General features: G+C 35.0%; 1 protein-coding gene across 2 annotated transcripts in view; it reads right to left on the reverse strand.

Moving 5' to 3' along the window:
- Positions 1–1154: 1154 nt before the first annotated feature.
- LOC121876621 (glutathione synthetase-like) overlaps positions 1155–26828 on the reverse strand; it is a 34361-nt gene continuing 8687 nt past the window's right edge. Inside the window, exons 5-13 of one of the 2 annotated variants that reach the window (XM_042381897.1) lie at positions 21743–21873; positions 8140–8182; positions 6359–6432; positions 6003–6167; positions 5158–5311; positions 4673–4777; positions 4411–4524; positions 4060–4217; positions 1155–3137 (exon numbers count right to left, since the gene is read on the reverse strand). In XM_042381897.1, the coding sequence (XP_042237831.1) occupies positions 3011–3137; positions 4060–4217; positions 4411–4524; positions 4673–4777; positions 5158–5311; positions 6003–6167; positions 6359–6432; positions 8140–8182; positions 21743–21873 (1071 nt within the window). In that variant the 3' untranslated portion in view covers positions 1155–3010. The remainder of the gene's footprint in view (positions 3138–4059; positions 4218–4410; positions 4525–4672; positions 4778–5157; positions 5312–6002; positions 6168–6358; positions 6433–8139; positions 8183–21742; positions 21874–26828) is intronic. The other variant, XM_042381896.1, reaches the window with a different exon arrangement.

Consider the following 26828-nt stretch of genomic DNA (forward strand, 5'->3'; position numbering starts at 1 on the left):
TGTTCTTTACCCACTTTTATCATATTATACACAAGGCTGTGCACAACTATGAATCCACATGAAACTGTACACATCTACAGGTAACACAAGGTTATGGACTAGTAGCACTTGCTCTTGACATTTGCAAGCACTGCACCATTTACATTGTCCCTAACATATATGAAAATACACAATAGAGAGAGATGATATTACTCGCATATTAGGGAGCGAGTCATTTATCAAAAGTTTTCATTACCCTTGATCATGTACAGGCTGACCCTGATTTACAAGAGGGTTATGCTCTTGGAAGACCTTTTGTAAATTGATGCACATTTTCCGATTATGTAATTGGAGATAAAATTCTCCATGAAAAAAACAAAATTCCCCACTCTTAACCCCTGAAGAGATGAAGCAGCATTTTTTGTCTGCATGATGTAGATGCCAAAACTGTGACCTTCAGGGAGTCTTGGTTCTTGCTGGGTTACTCTGTGAGCTTTGTTTAAAATTGATTTTATTTTGCTTTCACAATGACCAAACACAATGGTGACATAACTGAGTTTAATACAGTAGTAAAAGAATTTATTTCATGGAATAACAGAGAAAATTAGGATAAATTTTATTTAACAAATACTGTATACTGTATTTTGTGTAGGAATCCTCTGCATTGATCACACAATCGAGTCTCTGAGGGCATGGAGGCCATCAACTCAGAAGTAAAGTTTTGTCCGTCTGATTGTTTCTGGTGGCTCCAGTATCTTGATAAAGCCTTACCCATAGCGATGTGGAGGCGTCAACATGTAATTTTCTGAAAGCTTAAGGTTTCACCGTCAAAAATAATAATGGGTGTACATGATGTTTGAAACTCTCCAGTGAATACCAAAATGTTGACAGAAATTTACAGTACTTTATCGACTCCGATGGTGTTCCATATGTGGCAATAATTTTGAAACAAAAACAAAAACACACACTGGCATAACAACTCTTCAGATATGACAAGAGCCCTAATAATCATTCTGAAATCCATTGGACCGACCAGCTATAAAGATACATTTTGTGCTGTGTATACTTGGACATACATACAGGTGATCACAAACAAACATGTACTGTACACTCCCTGGAACACAAGACCCGAAAAAACCTAAAACATGTCTTGTATGGTTGAGTAATAATAATGCTTTAATTACTTATTTATTATTGCCTCTCATATACAAACATTACAATAGTTAGCCAAAGCATTAAAATATAGACCATCATTTATCTCTCATACTCTAAGCTAACTAAAAGTGATGAAAAAGAAGAGGAAAATGGAGACATGGATTAATAAAATCTAGGTTTATGGAGACCAACGGGAAGAAGTGGGACGTTTCAGATATTTGGGAGTGGACGTGACATTAAATAGAACGATGAATGAAGGACTGAACCAGAGCAGTAGAAAGCAACAAACTGACAGTGGGTGAATTAAAAAATAATTATATATATAGACTGTATAAAACTATATGGGAATGTTAGGAGGGGGAGGGATTATTATGAGTGCGAATCGAAAGCCAGGAGAAAATTAGAAGCGGCAGACATGACAAACTTTCAAGACGAAAATGTGGGATAAACAGGACGCTGATGATAAGAAATATACAAACAAGGAAATGTACAAGTGAAAGATGTGATGACATGTGATGTGTGTAGGAGTTATAGTAGACAGTGGATGAGAGCCTGTTGAGGAATGGTTTTACTGAGTGATAGTGATTGACATTGAAACAGTTTATTTAGCCAGACAGATACAGAGTGGATAATAATAACAATAGTGGATGGGAAGCACTGTACATTAAAGGATTGGGTAAAAGGAAGTAGAGGTACTGTACAATTCAGCTAAGGATGATAGGATAGAGATAGGAAGACCAAGAAAGAGATGGAAGGATGGGGTGTAGGATACATGCAGGAGTGTGCGTGAATGAATGGAGAATGTGCTCCTGAAGGGTGACTGACGACGGCTTGAGTAAAGTGATGGTGGTTAACCAGCTTTCGGGTCTTGTTGTGGAAAGAAAAATCATTAAAAACAAATAAATAAATAAATATTTTACAGAAATAAGAATGAAAGAATGACAGTTAATGAAAAGAATGAAAGAATGTGTGTAGTAGTTCCCTCACAGATGGTGTTATGAGGAACCTTACGTGGTGTAGTAATTCCCTCACAGATGGTGTTATGAGGGACCTGACATGGTGTAGTAATTCCCTCACAGATGGTGTTGAGGGACCTGACATGGTGTAGTAATTCCATCACGGATGGTGTTGAGGGACCTGACATGGTGTAGTAATTCCATCACGGATGGTGTTATATGAGTGAGGTGTGGTCCCAGGCCTTCCTATCGTAGACGGATTAACACATTGCTGGTTGTAACTAAATAAATTTGTATCCACAAATTAAGGAACATTGCCAGTTGATACCTCAACTTTACTGGTATAAAAAATATAGATGAAATTTCCTTGAATGTATGCAGTAGAGTACAGTGAAGTACAGTATTATGAATGAATAAAAAGCTCCTACATTACAATCAATATACAGTACAACTCTTGAACATTTTACTATCAATATTTTTCTTGTCATTTACAGATTTTTTTATGAAAAACAGACAAAAAATTTAACATTTGCAAACTATGAGAAAAAATAGATACACTACAGAAAACCTCTCTTATTCACCAAGATTATTTCAATTGCAAGAGGAAGGGGTGGTGGGTGATGGTGAGAAGCCTAGGAGTTAAATTATCTGTAACTTCCCTCCTGAGATCTTCAACCAATAACAAACTCTACCACCTGTACTAATTTATATCAATACAAATAAATACCTTAAGTTTAAAGGCTATCTGAATTATTTCTAAATAAACCGAGTATTGTACTGTACGTAACATACCTTCCTAAGTTTTACTCGCGTTTCGTTGTTCTCCGAAAAATTTCACTTAGTTTCCAATAACCAACAACAATTTGAAAAAAGAGAGATGAATTAGAGAGATTTTACTTTACATTTAATTGTAATTATAATCAATCAAATAGAAAAACAGAATCAAGAGCACCAAGACCTGCGGCCACCCCACCCTCGTTGACGGAGGAGGGCTTTGTCCGCAGCATGTGTCCGGAATACGTGTTGATGGTGATCTCCTTATCTGTACTGGATTGAGGGAAAATAAATTATGAAAATACAAAATTAACCATAGTAATGGACAGATTAAATTTACCTGATTTGTCCTGGAATAAAGGGGAAAAAATAAATAAAAATACAAACTTAAATTGGATGAACTAAAATGAACCATGTCGCAGTGCAGATAACAGGTGCCAAGATAATCATTATGACATAAGAACCTTTAAAAGTGTAAGATTTGCTGTAAGTCTCCACTTCAAGCTTTTTCTATTAATTAAAAACAAGTATATTCCACAAGTGGTGGCTAAGTTCACTACAACAATAATCTAAGTGGCAATAGTACCTCTAAACAATAAAAATGGGAAGATAATGATTTTTAATGCTGTGTTCTGCCATTTCTAGGGCCTCCTTGAAAAGGCAGCAGGACAGAAAACATGTCTGACATACAGTACTTGACACATTTTCTATGACACTACTATGCTTGCCATTACTACCTGCATCTACATTCCTTAAGTTTTATCTCCCAAATACTTCTAGTTAAAAGTAGCACTGTTCTTGCACTATGTTATCCTACAACTACTCCAATACAGTGGTCCTTCGGTTAACGAACACCTCGGTTAACGAATTACCTTCCATAAGAATCTTCAATTCGGTCAACAAAAAAAATTTGATAAACGAAATCCTTAAGAAAATCACATTTTGTTTTGAACATCAGCTGATAAGCTGAGGAGGTACTCAGCCAATTCAGTGATCTCTTCTATGTTTACATTCAAATTAATCAATATCTTATAAGAATTCCAGCAATGCAAATTAAATTCACCCAGGTCACTGTGAGCTGGAACCAATTACCCAATATCCCATTGAAACAATGGTTTCGGTTAACGAACGACCTTCTGAAACGAATTGCGTTCGTTAACCGAGGGACCACTGTCTACATCCATTTTTAACTCACCCGAGAACCACACCAAAGATGCCCAACTCTGATACCACCTCGACCAGTTTCACAGATTCATGGGGTCGAACAAGGTAGTTGTGCTGGACGGGAGGGCGGATTCTATCCATGAGGATGTAGGCCTCTCTTTCTGATGAATCTTTCATCTTTTCCAAAACCTACAAAAAAAGTGAATGTTAATGCAGCCCAACATTAGTACAGTCCACAGGGAACAACAACCACAAAGCAAAAATAACAGAAAATTGTGAAACAAAGAAAAATGAATCTAAACAATAAATGACCTAATGAAAGAATAATATAACTTTATATCTTGAGAAAGAGAAACAAAACTGGGTGAGGGTTCATACTTACTGTCCTGATTTCATCACCATAAAAATTATTGCCTCCACCTTCCCGCTGTGGCTTCAAGACAAAGCGTTCAGGGTCCTCCGTGGCCATTCGTATTGCAGCGTCACCTTCAGCACCCTTGTTTTAAGTAAAAAATATGTTAAATTTGAAAGATCTCCCAACAAGGTAATGCAGCTGGATGACTATAATTAAGGGTCCTTTCCGGTAGTTACTGTATTATACATTTAAACTCCTCACAACTTTATTTACTACAACTAAAACTTACCAGATCAAGAGTATAGAGGCCAGTGAAAAGGTTGGACACAAGTTCTGCTTCAGAATCTGGGAGGAATTTCTTGAGTATACCTGGACGAGCTATTTCTTGCTGAACCTGGAAGAGACGTATCACATAACTTCAATGGTTGATAATGTTTGCACTATAAAATCTTGATCTTGGAAATCCCATTTATAGTTGAGTCAAGACAGGGAGGCTTGTGTACTGTATTGCATTAATTAAGTCTGAGTTACAACCCAACTTGACATATGAAGTCTGGCACTAACTATTTTATTGTATCTCTGTGAAAAAATTCAACCCAACATTCCCTCCAGATAATCTATAAATCACCAAGAAACATCCAAATTCTGATTTTTCAACTCTGATAAGCTCGCATATAATGTAAGGAACAAAGCACAGCCCAAAAGTATTTTACATAACTTCTATTTCTTATTATCAAGATGAAGATTATTATATAATAAGTGACAAATTTTTACCTTTTTAGTACCAGCCAAATGGCACTGTATACTGGGGCTCTTAATAGCTCTAGACCTCTCTATAGTAAGTCGGGCTTCCCACTCCGCTTCACTGTGGTAGTGGCCAGGCTCATACCCGGCACGGAAATACACAACAGCAACTTCATCACCATCACTGTGGATTAAGCCATTTGTAATAACCATGGAAGTTTTAAAGAAGGATCACATTCTAATGCAGGCAGACTGAAACCAATCATTAATCTCAACACAGGTACAAGACAGTTATCACCAACTTAATATCCAGCTAATAATGGACACGAGTATCCTCTTGGTAATAATATTTTTAAGAGAAAGTTAACTATGGGCTGTCATTTTCGAAACAGAATTTTCAGATAAGAGGAAAATGACATAATTAATGTAAACAAAGCATAAATTACAGTTAGTTAATAAATTTTTCATCCTGCTCTCTCACACTCAATAGGGCCGAGATTCTTTTAAACACATGAAGTTAGACAAGGAACACAGTTTACTCTAATACAGCCATTCCTCAGTCTGGTGCTATGTGGGTAGCAGGAGCCAACAATAAAACAGATTCCATCAAACAGTCAGTCACTCTGGCTGCCTTACCAAATATGTTCTGTTATTTTTATTAATTTGCCAATTCAGCTTCACTCTCAGTTCATCACATTTCACAATTATTTGCAACATTTTTCATTTACTTTTCTCCTTAACATCTAGTAAGGTGACAAACATGGTCAAAATTCTCTGCTGTCACCCCTTCATCTGATGACAGGGAAATTATGGATTGAAACAGTCAGAGAAGAACCTAAGTCTGGAAAATGAATCATACACTTGATACAACTTACATTATAAGCCTCTTATCGTCGGTCAACTGTCCTGTCTGGCTGATCTGCGTCAGGTTACGTCGAATAACATGGAGCTCTGGTCTTTGTCGCCTGATTTCAAATTCATGGAACCGCTGATCACAAATATTGTAAGTAACATCTTCAATAACAAATAATATTACAGATCTGAAAAAAGAAGGCAATTATAACCATTAGTAATTAATTAGCACTTTGGATTTAATACTATGAGTGATCATAAGTTTTTGCAGAAATTTCAGAAGAAAATGTTCAGGATTCTTCTACTATAATTAATTCCTTAATAACAGACTCCTACTTTTTCTAAACAAAATACAACCTGATTATATTACTACACTTACTTTGGACACTTGTAAGCCTCCCACGCTAAGACCATCCCAGAACAGAGTCCCGAGAGAGCATTGTTTTCTGGCAACTGTGGAAATTGGTAAACAATTCAATGCACTGTTTAGTTATTTACCAGGAGGACTTTTAGAATACTGTATTAGCCAAACACAGAAAGTCTCATAACAAATTAAAGAGTGATTGGACATAACTGTATTTAATGATCTCTACAAAAGACAATTGGAAGTCTATTGATGCCCGAGGTACTGTACTCTACTGTACTGAACTGTGTCCTGAAAATTTGGCAATACAGTATAATATAGGTACAATATCAATTCTTAAAGTAAAGAAAAGCATCCTTTGTATTCCCTCCCTCTCCCTCTAAAAAACTGAAGTTGGTATTATTTGTACAGTACTGTATTAAAAAAAAAAAAAAAAATTATATACTGTATATATATACATTATATATATATATATATATATATATATATATATATATATATATATATATATATATATATATATATATATATATATATATATATATATATATATATATATATATATATATATATATATATATATATATATATATATATATATATATATATATATATATATATATATATATGCAAGTAAATCACTGTAGGTGCGCGTGATCTAGGTATATGCTGATAACCACATACACATACACATACATACATACATACAGTATGGCTCTTTTAAACTACTGTACGTGTCCTAAAGTACAACATTATTGAAAAACCTTGAAGTATATTTTCTTCATGTAATATCAGCAGATCTCTTACAACTTCGCTTCAGTCAAAGTAAATGTCCCTTCATTTCTTTCTCGTTTATAATACTTTATTGGGTGCGGATCTTTCCCTGTGAATGAATACTGTATTCAATAACCTCTTAATACAGTACTGTACAGTACTTCCTATACAACTTTCCTGTTTTCATTTCAACAATGAAGGACTGATCCTCGTCACATTTTAAGACCCACTGACTGGCTCAGGTGATGCGTGTATTACCTAACTTAGTCTACAAGTTAACCCTCTACCTTAATGGTTGGAGGTAATTCAATAAGTATTTTATATATTCTTGTCACATCCAGTTATTTGAATGGCAAATGAAGTACTATTTTTTGGCAAAGCCCATAGCCAGGCAGCTCACATAATAAAGATGGCTTCACAGGGATCTTAGATTTCTTAACCAACCTTTAATGCATCAGTCAGGATTGAAATATTCTTTGTTACTTTGTTATGAACTTCAGTGTCCAGTGTTAGTACAGGAGGAAGTCGGAATAACCATAAAAACAATGCAATGTCTGGTTGAGTCATACTGGATAACACCCTTCTCAGATCTGTCACAGGCCAGGGACTGAACCCAGGACAGTAGATAGAAATACACACATTACTGCTGTACTGTACCACAAACACCCATAACTCTTCCTTCCTGTACAGTCCTGTGATGTTAACCTAGAATCTGAGGGACAGAATGAGCCGGAAGTAATAAGAGTAATAGTGGGTCACATTAGGTGGGTGACCTTATCTCAGAAACATGAACTACTGTAAATATTGTGCAGGTCAGTAATAAAGAAAAAAAATCACTAAGAAATAGGAACAAACACCATCACTAAATACATAACTACTGGATACCCATCGGACACAAAACAATCCAAACATGAAGACTACAACTAAGGGGACGACGACAGCAAATTGTATATCCAGTAAATATCAGAGGCAAGACAGACAAAGGCACAGGAATAAGCTGAGGACGGGTTATGAGAACTTACATGAGGAAGCAGATCTGGTCGTCGTAATTCTCCTAGAACATACCTATTAAGACAGGGAGAACACATCATTCAATTAAAAACAATGATTAAAAAAGCAAAACATAAATGATTTTACTATTTTTTTCCCTAATTCCTTATAAACTGAAAAAAATGATCTGAATTTCCTATAAAATAATAAGAATTCTCTAAACTTATTCTCTAACAGTGATAAAAATATTCCCTATTCACTAATAAAACCATTAATTTCCAATTACTACATTACATCACTAAAGGTCATTCTAATTCTCAATACATTGATATAATCTTTGAAACTCCTTATACACTAATACTGTAACTGTATTCTATGACTGTTCATGACTGTAGCATAAACTAAACTATTCTCTCGGTATTAACCACATACTGTATTTCCTAAACACTGGACATCACTAACTGAAGAACTGGCTATCATGGTAAACTGCTTTAGTATCTAAGATAAAATATGAACTTATAAGCATATATCAGTCAAATGTATAATAAACAAAAGGATCACTAAGGAATATTATATTGCACCACAAAACAATTCCTATTTATAAGTACAGTATATAATCATCAAAAGGAAGAAATCAAAAATAAAATAAAAAATAGCAGCAAATACCACAAAAGCAATGCTTGTGCACTGCAACTTAGCTGTTAGGATAAACTGTAAACAAATCACCAATGTATACTGTAATACCCTGACCCGCATACTTATAACAACACTATGTTTAATGAATCAGACTCCCATGCATGTTTATATGGATTATGTATCAATGTTTGCAATCTATACCCAAATATGTTACCTGGATATCTATGCATACTGTATGCATGTCTACGTATATAAATCAAGGAAATAGGGAACTTCAAATTGTCAGAAAGTTGTGTAAAAATAAATAAAAAATAAAATAAAAAAATAAATAAATAAAAATACTTTTTTTGTTTGTTTAGTGATTAGAATGTAAGATTCTGTAATGAACAGAATATAGGTTAATATAGGTAATAAATGATAACAATGGTGTGCTAAGGTCAAGTTAACAGTAAGTGAGAATCAAAGATGGAAAACAAAAATGGTTAGAGGATGGAAGTAAGGGGGGGGGGAGCAAGGAAGAGAATGTCTATTGAGGTAAGAGAGGAAATGTGCGAAGAATGAGAGCAAAGTTTAGGGAGGGTGATGTGGTGAGGCAGCGTGTGCATACAACAAGCAAAAAAAAAAAAAAGGAAAAACTGGCTTAGTGGTGAGCTGCTGTAAGACCCATTATCAAACATTCTACTGTATAAGTGTTGCTGCCAGAGTGGAAGTTGTAAATTTATTTAAATACAGTATTGGTACATGTACATTATTTAAATATTATACAGTATTCAAAATTCACACACACACACATTATATACTGTATGTGTGTATGTGTGTGTGTGTGAGTGTGTGTGTGTGTGTGTGTGTGTGTGTGTGTGTGTGTGTGTGAGTGTGTGTGTGTGTGTGTACTGTAAGAATAATTGCATGTATTTTGTTTATTATGAGTGAATAAAAGTATTTTGTTTATTTACATAAACTACATTCCATATAACTAGCTTCATGCACACAATAATAACTAACACATGTGCAGTTTAATACTCAAGCATATATCTATCTCTCAATAAGTATAGTCATAATTTATAATGCATGTACTGTACAGTTATATGTACCGTACTGTACTTCTTTTTTGTATGAGCAAATTCAATCCATGAATATTCAGTACAGTACAGTCGATCAAAAATCTATCCTTACAAAATCAAGTTAGAAAACATAACACAACGGAAGATGGATTTTGACAACCTTACCGAGACACAGTAACAGGATTTGCAGTGTTCATTCTGAATTTCATTGATGCCCCCCCCCCCCCAAAGTACAAATAGTTCAAATAGTTTTCTGATTGACTGTACATATTCACACACATTTTACATGCAGTGAATGTATACACTGTACAGTACCATTTTATAGAAAACAATTCATGCTTACATTCAAAACTAAATTCATTCAAGTTAAATGTAATTATTTTTAATGCAAATACAGGTATACATTCTAAGTAGAGGTGTGTGTGTGTGTGTGTGTGTGTGTGTGTGTGTGTGTTTTAGGCACATGCATAAGTGGGTATATATGTAGAAAAGTACTTGGCTAATGAGAGGGAATTTATCTTTTAATTAAGTGCTTTATAACTATCCCAAGCACAAGAGAAACATGCTGTGAATTATAACAGATAAAAGTGACAATATTGCGTGATAATGCACAAGTAAGTGATCTAGCCTTCATCACTGATGATGGCAGTATTACTGTATCAGATCCCTCAGATGTACAGTACAGTATCTGAAACTACCAAATGCCAATTTAATGTCAAACCCAGACTGCTCTGGGGCCCACGATTCCTAATTGAAGAATAATATTACTGTAATTTATGTGTGAAAACTTAAATGTCCAAAACAACTCACTGATGTTTAAAATGAACAACTGCAGTGGCCTAATGAAGGGGGATAAATCTAACTACTACAGTATATGAAGAATGTTGAATCTGAATATGGAGGTCATTATCTACTTTAACAGCCAGAATACAGATGAAAACTCGTCTAACAAAGCTCATCACTATTGACCAGGTCAGCTTCACATATTTTTTCAGAGATAAAATTACATTTGTAATGATGACAATATTTAGCTTTTATGTTGTCACAAATGAACTTACTCCATTTATAGAAGAAATTGCTGTAAATTATTTAAAAGTGAAGCCACTTATATTGTACTGTATTCATAATGAGTAATTCTTCTGCATTCTGAGTTGTATTTGATTTATGGGAAATAGTATATACCTGCACAGGGTACTAGAAAAAATAAAAATTGCTGTAAAGATGTGTATAAAATATACACCCTAATTTTTTTTCAACCTACACATACTAAAAAGAAATGCTCAATACTTTTTCTGCTGATGTTATACAATATAACATGCCTGTAAATTCTTTTGACATCTTACAAGCCTTTCCCCTGTACACTGTAGGCCAGCCAAGAACAAGAGGAGCAAACACAGATTCTTCTTTTCTGTCTTCATTCAGTCACTCTAAACTGCTGTGATGTCCTGCTCTCCTATCCTCCACATGTTCTGCAGCTTCCAGGATTTCCCCTTATGTCTAATGCTTCCTTCACCCTATCCCTCCATCTCTCCCTTCTACAATCCACTTCTTTATACTATCCTAAACTGTACACACTCTTTCCTTACCCACTCTGTCAATATGTCAACACTACCTCAGCAAACTTGGTAAACTCTCCAACATTACTATTATCTCAACATCTTTACCTAATTTTGGTATTTATTATTATTCTCTGCATTCTATTCTACCCCTATCAAGATCTCACTTCAAATTTTGTTTCTTCTTCTTTTTGCGTTTAATGTCCATGGATCAGTTCCACAGTATCCCACACAAGCATGGAAAATGGCCATAAAACGTTGGCGAGACGATAAATAAAGAATTCAGCATTTCCATTACACATCCTCGAATATGCTTGCTTGCTTGTTTGATTGATTGACAAACATTTTTAGCCAGAAAAATACAGATACAGAGTGGATAATAATAATAATAATATTAACATGGCTGAGCCAGTTGAGAACCTGAGCTCTCTTTGAGGCACCTGATATATACTATGCATTTACCTCAAGGAAGTATTTTGTAACATTTAGTATCATCTGGAATAGTACAATAGCATGGTAGTAATATGTACGTCTCATAATGTTACCACAGTTATCACTTCAATATTTATTTATTTTATTATTTATTATTTTTTTTTTTATTATATATATATATATATATATATATATATATATATATATATATATATATATATATATATATATATATATATATATATATATATATATATATATATACACTATACATATATACACACTATACATATATACACACTATATATATATATACACACAGTATATATATATACTACAGTCAGTTCTGCTATAACGCGATAGTTGTGTTCTTGTAAAACCTCGCGTTCTACAAATTCGCGCAATAGAAATAACAGGGCTTATGGAGAAAATAGGGTTAGGTGCAGATTACTCGAAATCAAAAAAAATTTGGTAGTTAGCCTAACACAAAGGATAGCACAGCCTAAATAAATGTTACATTCATATCTAATAATTAAATCATACAGTAAATGTTACACTTTACCTTGAAAAAATATGAATATAACTTGGTCCCAGATCGCTTTTTCATTTAATCTTCTATCCAAACACTTAGAATCCATTCCATCTCCTCAAGTTCCTTTGGCCGTGATCTCACACTTCTGCTAGCACTCAAGGTTTTTCCAGAAATACAGCTTGCTTTAATCTTTGCCGCATTGTCTCTAATGGTGCGTAAAGTAGACTCCTTTATTCCCGTTGCACGCACAATATCACATTTTCTTTCCTTATTTTCAAAACGCTTGACAACATCAGCTTTTCTTCAAGTGTTATAGCCTTTCTTTTACGATCACCACCGGAAATGCGTTCACCAGAACGCTTCACGGAGATATTCTTCTTTTCCAGTCACAAAATTGTAGAAACAGTAATAAAAAATCACTGAGGATGCCTAAAAACTTCCCGAGTGTTTCAGACTGATTGTGTGGTGTTAACAGAGCGCGCGGGTCTAAAACGCTACGTATTTTGTTTTCTCTCTTATTTAAAATTTTACAACTTACATATACTGTACAGTATACATAAATATTACATAACTTATTTCTACAATTGTTCACAAACAAAACCCATAAATCAATTGAACATGTGATGTCGAACGTGAACTGTAAACACTGCAACCCCGCGCCAAGCGACAACACTGTACAGTACACTTTAAATGCTACGCGTATTTTGTTTTTCTCTCTTATTTAAAATTTTTCAATTTACATATACTGTACAGGTATACTGTATATATAAATATACATAAATTATTTCTGCAACTGTTCACAAACAAAACACATAACTGAATTGAACATGTGATGTCGAACGTGAACTGTAAACACTGCGTAACCCTGCGCCAAGCCACAACAACCGCTCGTGTGGAATCGCGTTAGAGCAAACGCGTTCGCGTTTTACAAATATTGTTCCTCTATTCATCAATCGCGTTAGAGCCAATTCGCGTTGTCAAAACACGCGTTATAGCAGAACTCACTGTATGTATATGTATGTATGTATATATATATATATATATATATATATATATATATATATATATATATATATATATATATATATATATATATATATATATATATATATATATATATATATATATATATATATATATATATAAAATTCCCCATGTCATTTGCATCCACACATGCACTTGTTAATCTTACCCAGGCATAATGTGTGTAAAACAAGTCACTAGGTACAAGCTCCTCTTATGGTGTCTAATCTTTTACTGAGACTGTAATAGAGGACATAGTCTACTAATAAGTACTAATGATAATACTGGGATAATAGGCAACACTGCACACGCTTAATTTGTAGGATGCTACAAGCAAAGTTTGTACATACACACACACACATAAACACTCACACTCAATGATGTCTGAAGAGCAAGTTCTACTACAGGACTTTATATAAGAATTGCTATACAACACATGGCATTACATTAAGTTTTATCCAGACTACTCACACAAAGATCATCAAACAGTACACAAATAAAGTTTAAGGCAAGCAAGACAATACCCACTGCTGAATCACCACTGCCAAATTATAAAAGAGAACTTTAGAATACTGATAGTGAATCAAATTTGTATGACAGTCATCTTATAGCTGTTCTAATTAAAATTTAGGACCAAAATGTCTGAAACAAACAAAAGCTTGCGTGAAATATCATAAAAAATGCCACAAGAGTGAAAGCAAGATGACTCTCGTGTGGGTAGAACTTATCCTTACAACTACCCTCTCAGTGTGCCCTCAGTAGCCCCCAATTGGCCCTTAGGTAGCCCTGAATGATATACTGAAACAATAAGATCTTCTACACTATGGCTGGCAAGGAACAACTGGTATATTTTGTTCTCAATATATTCTAAAAGACAAATGAATGAACAGACCAGGAGATAAACATTTTAGTTTTATATATACTCTATGACCTCTACAGTTCACTTGCTTTACTTGTCAACAATGCCTCTAACATAATAAACCCACATAATCTGGACCTATACAATGAATATTCTGCTGTACAGTACTTAGATAAAGACAGACATGCCATGGCAGTTTGATGCAACACAATGAGTAAATAATCTCTTCTTGATATTCAAAATAGTATTTTACATACCAATAACATCAATGATGCTGTAGAAGGCTATTATGAGTCCATCAGAAGGACCCATGTTTACTCCTGAGTGCAAGAAAGAGTGGTAGGCACAAAGTTTGTCCCTATCAACCTAAGCTCATGTTTACTTAATCTAGTACAGTAATACTGCACTGCTCAAAAGAGAAAGTAAAAAAATATTGGAATACACCCTAAAAGTTTATACTGTTTACATCATAAAAAAATATTGATAAAATTGGCTTTACTGGAATGAATTTTCTTAAAAACTACACTTTAATACTCATCATATTTCTTCTTCAAATTCTGAAACTCAAATTCTTTATTAAAATTTAACGGTCATTAGTAGAAAAACTGGGCTAAAATGCCGTGAACCTGAAACGGCAATATTTGGTTAAAATGTATGCAGTATATCTGGCTCTCAAAAAATTCCGGGACATACAGTATACAGAATCTAAATTGTTAACTAAAATGGATATCTAGAAGAAGTGCAGAAACTATATTCAATAAGGCATCAAGGACACGGCAAGTTCCTTAATGAGAGTGACCGACACCTGGAAAACAGAATGAATTGACTGAAAACAAGAGATCAATAAACTTTGTATCATAGCATGGAGAAAAATTACATCAAACGTCCTTAGTCTAGGATGGATGTGACTGTAAAGGGTGTTAGCATAGTGGAGAGGCTGTTACTAACAACAGACGAGTGGATGTTATGTTGAGTCTACAAAAGGCAAAAATCTAATTAAGAGTGGAAAGCAATACTGCTGATTACCCAAGTCACCTGAAGGTAATGAAATTTATGCCAGAGTTGAAGATTTTGAGCAATAACTTTTTGACTGTTTCCATCTATCAGCCTTACTCCCTTCCCATCTGTACGTGCTATGTAATTGGTGCATAAAAATTCTCCAATAAAATAAACAAACATATTAGTCAACAGAATACAACAAACGTAAGTCCAAGTTACTGTCAAATCACTGTAATCGGAACAAATGGTTAACAAAATTAAAACCAATCCTTTTTATAAGTCATGAGAAGTGAAGCTAGCCGTCTCAAGAGCTTCAACTCCATTGAAATGCTTTGTATTGTATTTTATTAATAAGCCTCTCTCTTTTATCAACAAGAATTGCATCTCAATTCCATAATACAGTATATGTATTTTCAAACCCTGATATTTTCGTAGTACAGTACAGTACAGTACAGTACGGTCTTTAGTTGTACCCCCGGCAGCATTGGCCAATACTCCTACCTCTATATACTGTACTGACAACCACTCATCATCTCTCACCCTCCTATCTGTGGTACAGTCAACAACCAAAGGCTGTTCACCTCCCCCCCCCCCCCTAAACTATGAACCCTGAGATTCAGACTCAAGAATCTGAAACATTTACATACAGAATAATGTATCAGTCTACAGTACTGCTTCAGGTTCGTAATTGTGAATCTTGAGGTCCGTGGTTCAGGGGGAGAGGTTTTAGTGGTTGACTGTAGATACTAAAAAACATCTTCACTGGTCCAACATTTATCATTCATTCCAAGAGCCTGAATCACTGCCACATAAGTGGTGCTTACATTCATGTGAATTGTTACTGAATTCTTCACCTCACATACCTTCATATATCACTCTATCAATTACCTTTACACTTCTAACACATTTGTATGAAGAAAAAAAAAAGCCTAAGAGAAAGGTCGGAAATATTAATGGAAAGTGGTGTAAGAAACACAAAGCAAAAAAGTTGGGTCAACACAACAATACTGTATACTGTACTACGGTATACCCTCAACTACCAAACACAGCAAACAAATTAACCCTTAACCTCCAACAATGATTCACAACACATCATAACAATTATCTCTTCATACTGTATTACGTTCACTGTTATGTATAAAATAACTCCACTAAACATATTGGTCCTAAAAATGTCAATTTAGTCACAGCCTCTAATCTGATACACTGATAGTTGAAGTTACATTAAGAACAGCCCTTCACGACTCATTAATAGAAGGAGCATTTTGGCCTACAAAAGACACATTTTTAAATCCTACCCTCTTAAATAAAGCATCATATCCTACAAATACTAAAAGAATTCCCCCATTCTATGTACTTATTATCTGACTCCAAACAACAGCAAACACACACATACAATTAAGAGCTCTACCAGTAATAACTTGACTACACTCCACATTACACAATCACAGACTCGTGCACTGTTTCAAATCACAGAACAATTACTGTAGGTGTATATTTTGTCCAAAATCTTAGCACACAGTCACACCCACATTTTAAGTTTCAAGAGTCTATTTCTCAATGCCATTACTATTTGTCATCCACTACATCACCATCTACTCAATTCACTTTGTTTCACCAGGAACCAAGAATCTAAATACACACACCTCTTGCATCCCCCGCAGAAAAGCTTTTTACTTAACATTAAATTTCTTTCATTCTTGTTAAAATTTGACTTTTTATTTTAACATTAAAGAATTCCATTACTGTATTAGCTTAATGAAAGTATGTAATACTATTGGCTCATGGGCTTTGTATCTGATCTGTGGGTTTACCAGTACAGTACAGTACAGTACTACAGTACACAAATTACCCCCTGAAAGTGTGTGCCCATGTCACAGTTGAGAGGCAGGAGCCATTATTTATGTTAAGTAAGACAATTAGTGTAAAACATCTCCTCAGCCAGCTGCTCCAGGAACCTTATAAACTATCCAGTGATGCAACCATTGCCTTCAGTGGGCCCTCATGGCCAACAATTAAGCACTGTCAGCACATCACTTGGTGGGTTTTCTGAACATATGCTTCACTCTTGTTGCTACAATCAAAAGAATCAATATCTTAAGTGTTTACCCATCCACACTGACAGCCAGCTGGCATGTTAACACTTTAGTCTCTTCCCTTCATTAGAATTTTTGAGGCAATAAGGAATATTTACACTTGTTTTTATCCTGAACAAGCATGGAAAATGGTCAGTGGTAAAGGTGACTGATGATGACAATTCATGTGTTTTATTGCAGTGGCGTCACCTAACCAGTGTTTTAAGGATGCCACAGTCAATGTTGTTGGGTTATTTCATGGACAAGTTTCATCCCTAATTAATTTAATTTGACTGTCAAGCAGTGGGACTGATTTATCCTCTACTGTACGTATGTTAAAAATCTCAATTTCAAATTTTGTGAAAATTTTATACTGTATAAAGCAATGCTACACTGCCCTGACTTAATTGCAATATGAAAAATTCAGTACAGTACTCTGTTGAGTTGTTCTCCTGACTGAGACAACTCACTGGCCATTATAATTTACCACTACATCACTGAATATCTCTTAAGGCTCCTGGTGTGACTACTGTACTTGAGGTAAACTTTCACAGCTATTATTTTATTCTCAATATTTATGATTCTTGTTGCTGAACCATGACACAGATGGGTACTGTACATGGTGTTCACAGTATGTACTGTACAGGCTCACTCAGGTCAGTATATAGCCAGATATATATATATATATATATATATATATATATATATATATATATATATATATATATATATATATATATATATATATATATATATATATATATATATATATATATATATATATATATATATATCTTGATAAAATCTTGATAAAAATGTGGAAAAGATAAATCTTGATAAAATCACACGGGAAAAGGGAAACAACGGAGCACCTTATATCCAGAAGAATATAAAACCCAAATGAAAAAAATCTATGAAAGAAAAATCTAATTTGATAAGTGAAATAGTCTTTTGATTCTTTTTAAAATATTTTTTTTTTAAATTTGAAAGATACAATATCATCAGTAGTGGGTATGGATAAAAAAACTATACATATATACTGTACTGTGCTAATTCAAGAGCAGAATGATACAAGGCTGCTGCAGTGGACTAAATAACAAGGTACAGTACTGTAGATGTTGAAGGAAAGGGCTGATTGAGGTGTTACATATGCTTTCATGCAATATTTAGAAGTAGAGTAATAGAAGGCATGATACTGAAGAAGTAGAGGCCTAGTCAGTGTATACAGGTACATGGGTGTACAATATGATGACTAGCAGACAAGCTATTACACAATGAAATTAATTATTATCAATATTAAACTAAACTTATTGCGGCACAAGATAACAGCGTAAATAAGCCTTCTGGGTCATAAACTCTCTCAAGAATAAAAATAATAAGAGTATGAATCTAGACTTGAGCATATATGGTTCTACACTGTACAGTAAAATAGCGGAAGGAAGGTGAAGATTAAAGCCAGTGAATGTGACAAGGAAGAGGGAGGCCCTGTAGTGTGGGTGAGCGGACCTTGATAATGAGAATGTGTCGAGTAATTAGCAGAAAATATTTGCCTGTTCAGCTTGTATTGACCATAATGATTATCTGTGCAACATCTATTGATCTTTATTATTGCCAGTGCAGGTACAGTATATTGATGATTAAGACTACAGCCTTTTATGATCATAAGAAAGTCTTTATAAGAGTTAATAATAGGACTGTAAAACTGATTGAGTATTATAAGGAGGGAGGCCAAAGGCACATTAAACTTCCTTATACACAAGGGGTGTTTAAATTAACCAAATACAAAAGACTGATTTGGTGGCTACACATCACATAACTAAACAGTCCACTACAAACATCTACAGTAGAGTGACATGATCAAGAACAAATATAACAACACAATAACTCATCACACTAGAACAAAAAATAATATCCACAATCTACCAAAAATGAACACCTCGTCTGTCTTGGATCTCATTATCATTTATTAAAGTGATAACAAAGTTGTACATCGGCATACTTCTATTTGATCTAGTAAACCATTTCAAGATGGTAAACAAACACCGGATCCAAACAGAAAAACACGAAACCGGCAGATCAATGACAGACACGCAAACAAATGACAGATTATCAGCTGACATGACACGGTACCACGTCAGCAGCCAACTGATCTGGCAACAGTGGAGTAGACTAGATAAACAGGAGTAACGGACAATGATAAACATGAAGGTGCTTTCGAGCCAACACTGTATCATACTTGAACCTATGAACAAAATGGACACACACGTTACTGGACTTTTTCCTTCTATTCACAAATGTTTCTCTATCTATACCAGTACCGTCCTTTATTAAATTTCTCATGTTTTTTTTCACTAAGGAATGACTGCAATTTCTCCATCAACCAACCTTGTATCTGCTTACCCATCAATTATTTAGCCTGATGACAGTTCCAAGCTATATGAGGTTGCACATGTACCCTCTCTGTACTTGAGTTCCCAGTACTGTACTCTATTTGGACTAATATAACACCATAATACAATTTTAAAGTCTGATTAGTCAAAGGGGCCAGCGAGACTTCAGACTGACTCACAACAAAAGGAGTCAACACCACCAAGACAGAATGCTGTACTAGTGGTATCTGTAGCAGTCAGGGTTGTGACCCATAACACCATTGGATGGGATCACCATGACTTAAGTTACAGTCTCTTAGTGCTGACTGTGTGAGAATCAAAATGACTCACAATGCTCCACTTCCTGTTTCAAAAGTTTTGGCTTGTTAGTTTAGAGCAAAAACCCCAAATTTGAAAATACACCACCAGACAAGACAAAAACCACAGCATGAAACTAATACATGTACTTTCAACACAACCAAAGCCCAGTTCTCTGCACAATGGAGATCTTGATTTGTCCCACCACTGATGCCTTTATCAATATACTGTACCACAATATGCCATGGAATTATCTGTAATTATCTTACTTTTAATGATTTAATCTTTAGATATATTGTATAGTATGTGAAAGATTTTGAAAACAGCTCACTCACTGTTGTGATACATTCTTGATGGACATGTGGTGATGCAAGACTCATTTGAAATTAGAATACTGTACCAGTGCTTAATTTGTGCCAGAACACACTGGCACAGTGTTCTGGCACTTTTATTTTGCATGAGTAAATTGTAAATGTAATAACACATCATTAAATACTGCCTTCAGTACTATGTACACCAGTATAATTTCTTTGCAGTGTGTCTCTACAGGTCTTGGCAATACTAAGTGCCTTGAAGTACAGTATAACCTGTGCAGCATTGCCCTTACTTGTTACTTGACCAATAAACAAGATGACTGGGTCAACACCTCTGTTCCAGCTCACTCAGCTGCCCAAAAGGGAAGAGGGAAACTTAGTTACTTGGTCCTTATTCAGATATAAAATGTGATTAAAGGATAAATCCTCCCCTAATGCCTTGACACAAGTCTTGGGTAACTTATACATATAATGTAGTCAATTAGAGAAAGGCAAGACAGACTGTAGTCAATTGCACAGTTCGTCATTTGCTGATGTTACTAAAAATAGATTTGAGACGACGTGGCAACAACGCGGCAGAATGTGACAAAGTCAGAGCAGAGGACAAACATTGGATATCCAAGGAAGCTCTCGGCATAAACAAGACGACTAAATTAATGAATATTAATGATTTGCATGCATGACTGATATTTATTGACTGTCACGTGGTGCAACAAAACACTACAGCTATGGTGTGTGCAATTGTGACTCACGGTATGCACACAGAGAATACATGAATGGCGTGAAGTGGATATTATTTCCCCGCCCAAAGGAAGAAGAAAGAGTAAGGGTGTCTCAAGGTAATATTGTAATAAATATACATGTACCTTATACCTGTTGTATCAATAAGTTTCTGAAGCAGAAATGAGCAGCAAGTAATGTTTCTGTACAGTACTTAATATGGAATGTATGAATCAGTTTTATTTTCATGAGTCCTTCCCCTAAACTGTACTAAATTCACCTACAACCCTGATGGCAACATTCTAGTCCCAAAGTACATTTGATTATGATGAGATATAATGCCCCCTAACCATCAATATTCCCCCAATCTTCAAAAATAAAATATTAATAAAAAACAAACAATAAACTAAAATGGTAAAAAATAAACCCTCTTAAATTACAAGGACCGAACTCAAACCCAAGATCACACTCAGCAACCTTTGTCTTCAGGTATTTTTTGTGCTTACATGTTATACACACACCCAAAAGACTAATACCTGACATTGAACTTTCATAAATATTCCAGCTGACAAATTCCAAACAATCAGTGAACAACATTTCATAGTTAAAAACCCTAACAATAAATCACTTTGTCTAAAACAAAAATGTCTTGTGTCTAATTCCCAAATCATGTGGGTAATCTTTTTTAACTAGTGGTAAGTGTGTGTGAGTCCTTGCACAGTCGGCACATAACCTCCCTACCTATGCATTAACACAATTCTTGAAGAGAGGGCACCAAAGCTTGAGGCAATTGTGTTTATCTCAACCTGTTGGGCACTTTGAGAAGGCACACTGTAGAGGTAGTCGCAGCGGAACATCCCTAGGGAAACCCACTGTAAAGAGCACCAGGATACGGATGTTAACTAACCTGTAAAGTGAACATCATAATGCACACTTAAGTACTGCAAAAGAAGAGAAAAAAAAGAGTAGTGTGTGTGTGTGTGTGTGTGATAAACCAGGACTCAGGGCATCACATTACCTGCACAACCAAGCTTATAAAGAGATAAATATTACAGGATATAGTACCTTGAAGTCACTAAATTTGAAGCTGAAGGATCAGTGCAACATTATTGTGGCTCGTCTCACTGATCTCATCTCCCAGTTAGGCAAAGAATCCTTATACCTCAACACATGTTGTATATACCTAACTAATAAACCTTAATAAGCATGTAGTTAGCAGGCAGCTACCAAACAGGGAGGTACTACTGCCTGGGAAGATATTGGAAGCGTAATGTGTTGTCTAATGGTAGACCCTGCTGCCATATGGCATAAAAAAGTTGTGACCAAGTCCCAGGTTGCTGATCTGACTTTCTGCCTCATTTACACACAATTGCAGGGTCTCAATTGTTTCTCTTACTTTTACAACACAATATACACAATCTATATCGTTTCTCACTCTTGATTTTTTTTTTTTTTATGGTTATTATTATAAGTATTATTTTACTTTTCTTATTTTGCTATTAATTTTACTAATTGTTTATGTTCATAATAATAAAAATAATTGTTATTATTATTATATTTTTGCCCACCAGGCCCTGATGTGGGTTGGTGGCCTGTACCCGGGTGGGCTAATCCCCCCTCCCCCCACACACAAAATTCCACAGCTACAGGGCGAGATCTAACGGAACTTTGGACACAATACCAAAAACCACTTGTCGTGTTTCTCTCCCAATCTGAAAGTATTTATGAACACTTTGGCTGAGAGGTTTAAGCAATGGCCTTTAAACTAAAAGGTTCTAAATTCATGCCACAGCAACAGCCGTGTCTTCATGAGCAAGAGACAACCAAGAGTAACATCAACTTTACCATTTCTTAGAACTCTTAACTTTCAGGCAACAACAACAACAAGAATATTATTGAATTTCATCTTCTTCGAGCAGCTTATCAATGATAACAATGGAAGTCATCTCTATCTATGCACTTCTAAATGAGCAAATGGCCTTAACACAATGACATTCATTTATATAATAATCAAGTAAGTAAACAAAACAAAATGGCCAAAACTGTGTGGCAGGATGTAACATACAAGATTGAGAATGATAAGGCAAAATACACAAGATTTTGTTGCATATTAAGTGGGATGAGGAAAACACTGGTGGTGAGGAAAATGTGACTGGAGAGGAACATCTGAAGGCAATGGGGTGGGCGTGTTTCCTCCAGCAAGGGACACAATAATAATGACAAAAACTTCCCTGAGACTAAGACACTACCATTCTTTTACAACCTGGCAATGAACACAGCACACTTTTCACAGATCAGCACAAGCACTGTAAACTTCAATCTGCTCCAAATAACAGTGGAAAAACAGATGTTAATCTAGCTGTTGTGATGGTTGTATGTGTGAATGGGAAATGTAATTACTCCTTCACTACCTACTGGTAAGGATTACTGTACTAGCCTCTTCTTTCTCTACACTGCTGAAACTCAAAACCACTGATTAGATTAATTCCTGATATGCATAATCAACACAAAGAAAGTTAATCACTTTAATTTAGCCCAAGCAGGACTTCAAGACTTCCTACCTAACCATCCTTATTTCAGTTGTATAAGATCCTGGCCCAAATTTATCAACACAGAAAAATCATTATACTGTAGTGTAATACAGTATTAGTTTCCTCTAAAAGCAAAACAATATTTCTTGGCATGAATTATAAAAAGCATTTTAAAGCACATTTTCAGCATCAAATCCCTGTCTGCAGGAAGTAAATGTGCAGAATAAGATAAAATAATGATATGTATTTCCATAATATGATACTTTTTGGCATGAATAACCAAATACAGTAAATATGTAATGTCATATAAAATGCCTGAACACCTATACACTATCTACATATTTAATTTGAAAATTCTTGGTAAAGGGCCATAGATAATTCTACCCAACTCATTTATAAGTTTTTAGGCAAGTATTATTAATTATGATAATCCAGTAGAGTGCATGAAACTTGAAACAAATGCTGAGCTCACTGTGAAACATGCAAGCAGCCTCCCTCGCCAACAAACGGCCACAGTGAGGGTAATAAACCAAGACATGTGTGCTCATATGGTCTTGAGGTTAGGAATTCTTTTTCATTTAGTGCTTCTGAATTTACAAGTACAGTAACTCCTGGAGTTGAGAACCCATTGCAAAATGCACACAGCTTACCTTGTATGTTCACACCAGGTAATGTCTACAGTTGTTTAATATAGTAATGATGTATCACAAAACTATGGTGAAGTACACAAAGTACTAAGTAACAGATACACAAGAAAATTGCCACTCTACAGCTCCTCTAAACAGGTGCATCACAGTATAGTGTGCTAAGTGGGACCATGAGAGGCTACCTAGCTACCAGTCAACTAACACCACAGTACCATATAAAGTATCCAGGGTTAAAGCTAACATCTAATTTTACTGTTGTAATCTATTAACCGAACTACCATCCATGACATCTATTTTTGGTAACAAAAGTCCGCTTCACCGTACGACTCTTGTAGTCGTGTGATGCATTCTCCAAACCTGGACTCTTTCTGGCTTGGAATTTTATGGCAGCCATGGCTGTCACAGTACTTTGATTGAACTCGTTGCCTCTCACAAAAGAAAAAAATTTCAAGTCATTGTGTTGTTGTCCTATTGTTTTGGTCATCTTGACATTTTCACTGACTTGCCAGGCCTGCTTTTTTTGCCTATGTAAGGCTCCAAAAATTATAACCATTCAGCTTCAAACACAAAGGTCTCTCAAGCTATACCTCTACAATACTTGTATCTTCAATTTTATCTTCTGTGATTATAACTTAAATCTCTTCTTACCCCATTTACAAATAAGAAAACTACAATACAGTGTTTTTAATAAACACTAACTTAAGAGATTCAAGAAGCAAAAGCACAGCTCGTTTCTGCAGGCTATACAGTACCTCCATTATACTCTCTGTCTTGAAGAAGACCCAGTGCATTCTGCAATATTTTCATAAACAGTTCATTCATACTGGTATTACTTCTAATGAAAGAATGATAAAAAGAAAGATACAGCCAATTGTTTCATAAATTACTAATAAAAAGCATGATTGGCATTACACAAAATAAGGACACCTGTGAGGAAATTTTTACGGAACAATGAGTCACGATGCACGTTTGGAGAACTAGACATTATACAATTAGGAAAACTAAAAAACTAATAAGAGAAAATCTTGCAACTTAGGTTCTTGTTTCATGACAGGAGCAAACATGAGGACATATAAATGTTCTTGGTGGACAGTTACCAATACTGTGTCAAGGTACATAAACATTCAGATGAAAAGAATTACAATCTAAGCCTGATTGCCCATGAAAGTAAGCTAAACCCTGCATAAATGGAGTGGTCTTACACGCAACACATTCTTGAATGCCCTCAATCTCATGGCTAAATATCCTCCTGTCAAGCATTTTATCAAATTCACCTGAGCCAGTACTGTATTAGGGGACAGAGGGCAGTGTCCTTGAACCACCGCCACCACACAAAGATTTACTGTGTTCAAACACCAAACAGGTCATGGAGAAAATAATCCAAAAGATTCTCATGTTTTCCTCAAACCCATTTTAGGATAAAGTGAGATACTACAACTACTGTAATGCCTTCATTACTTGTGATTAGTCATAATATAAATATCACTGACAGTTAATTTTTGCTCCTAAAGCCAATTCATCTCCTGACCAAATTTTCAACAAAAGCTCCAAATATCTAAACACCAACCAATGTTCTTCATGGGACTCTTGGAGGACACATGCTCAATATTTCATCAACATTTCACCATTCTGATGTCAAATACTTTAAATGAACCTTCAATAAAATTCACCATGCAATTCCACAAGTTGGTATACATTCACATACAAGAAAGTCATGAATTCACCCATGCCAAGATTATGTGCTGAAATATTAAAGCACTGCACCTTTTTCATTCAACATTCCAATACTGTACACAGAGGACTGACATGTTAAATTTTCTGGTCACTCAAGAGAGCTAACTAAAGGTATGAAACTACTCAATACAGTACCACTCTAACCAAGATCTTGTTCAAAACCATTTCTACCAAGTTTTATTACAACTGAACTCAAAGCACAAGACCTTTTGTGCTTACAAGACCCTCCATGTGTTTTCAGAAAGACAAAGAGATGCTAGATCATTAAAGCTTTATGTGAAAAAATAAATCTCAGACATCATTAAGGAAATGACTATCTTGTACACAATATACCTTTAATTGTACTGTTCCCAGAATTAAGGATGACTGACAAAGACACAAGAAGGTAATCAACCAATAACCAAAATATAGACAATGATATGAGGAAACAATATTTCCACCACATAACACTCTTTGCATACAAACACACAAATATATATACAGTACAGGGTACTGTATTTTTATAAATATATATATATATAATCAGTATAAAGTGCAAAATTAAAACTGATAATACATTACAGTAATTCAAACTGACCCATAACCCACAATACCAGCTCTAAACCCACTTGTTAGTACCAACATGTCCTTCAAATTCGTGGGGATTAGGTTCTGAAAGTGGCCATGAATCGCCAAATCCTCAAATAACATTTGCTGATCAGGGGTGGGGGGGGTTACAATTTTACTTGTATATTCCCTTTATGTGTTTACCCTGAGGACAATTATTTCTTTTACCTGTATTGTATGTATGTGTATGTGTGTGTGTGTGTGTGTGTAAACACACACAAAACACATACAGTACAAATAAATATTAATGGGAACATCCTTTCACAAATAATCAGAAGCAAATTTATTAAAAATGAGTCTACTCTCAAG

The sequence above is a fragment of the Homarus americanus genome, unplaced genomic scaffold, assembly GCF_018991925.1.
Source record: "Homarus americanus isolate GMGI-L3 unplaced genomic scaffold, GMGI_Hamer_2.0 scaffold28, whole genome shotgun sequence".
Lineage (NCBI taxonomy): Eukaryota > Metazoa > Arthropoda > Malacostraca > Decapoda > Nephropidae > Homarus > Homarus americanus.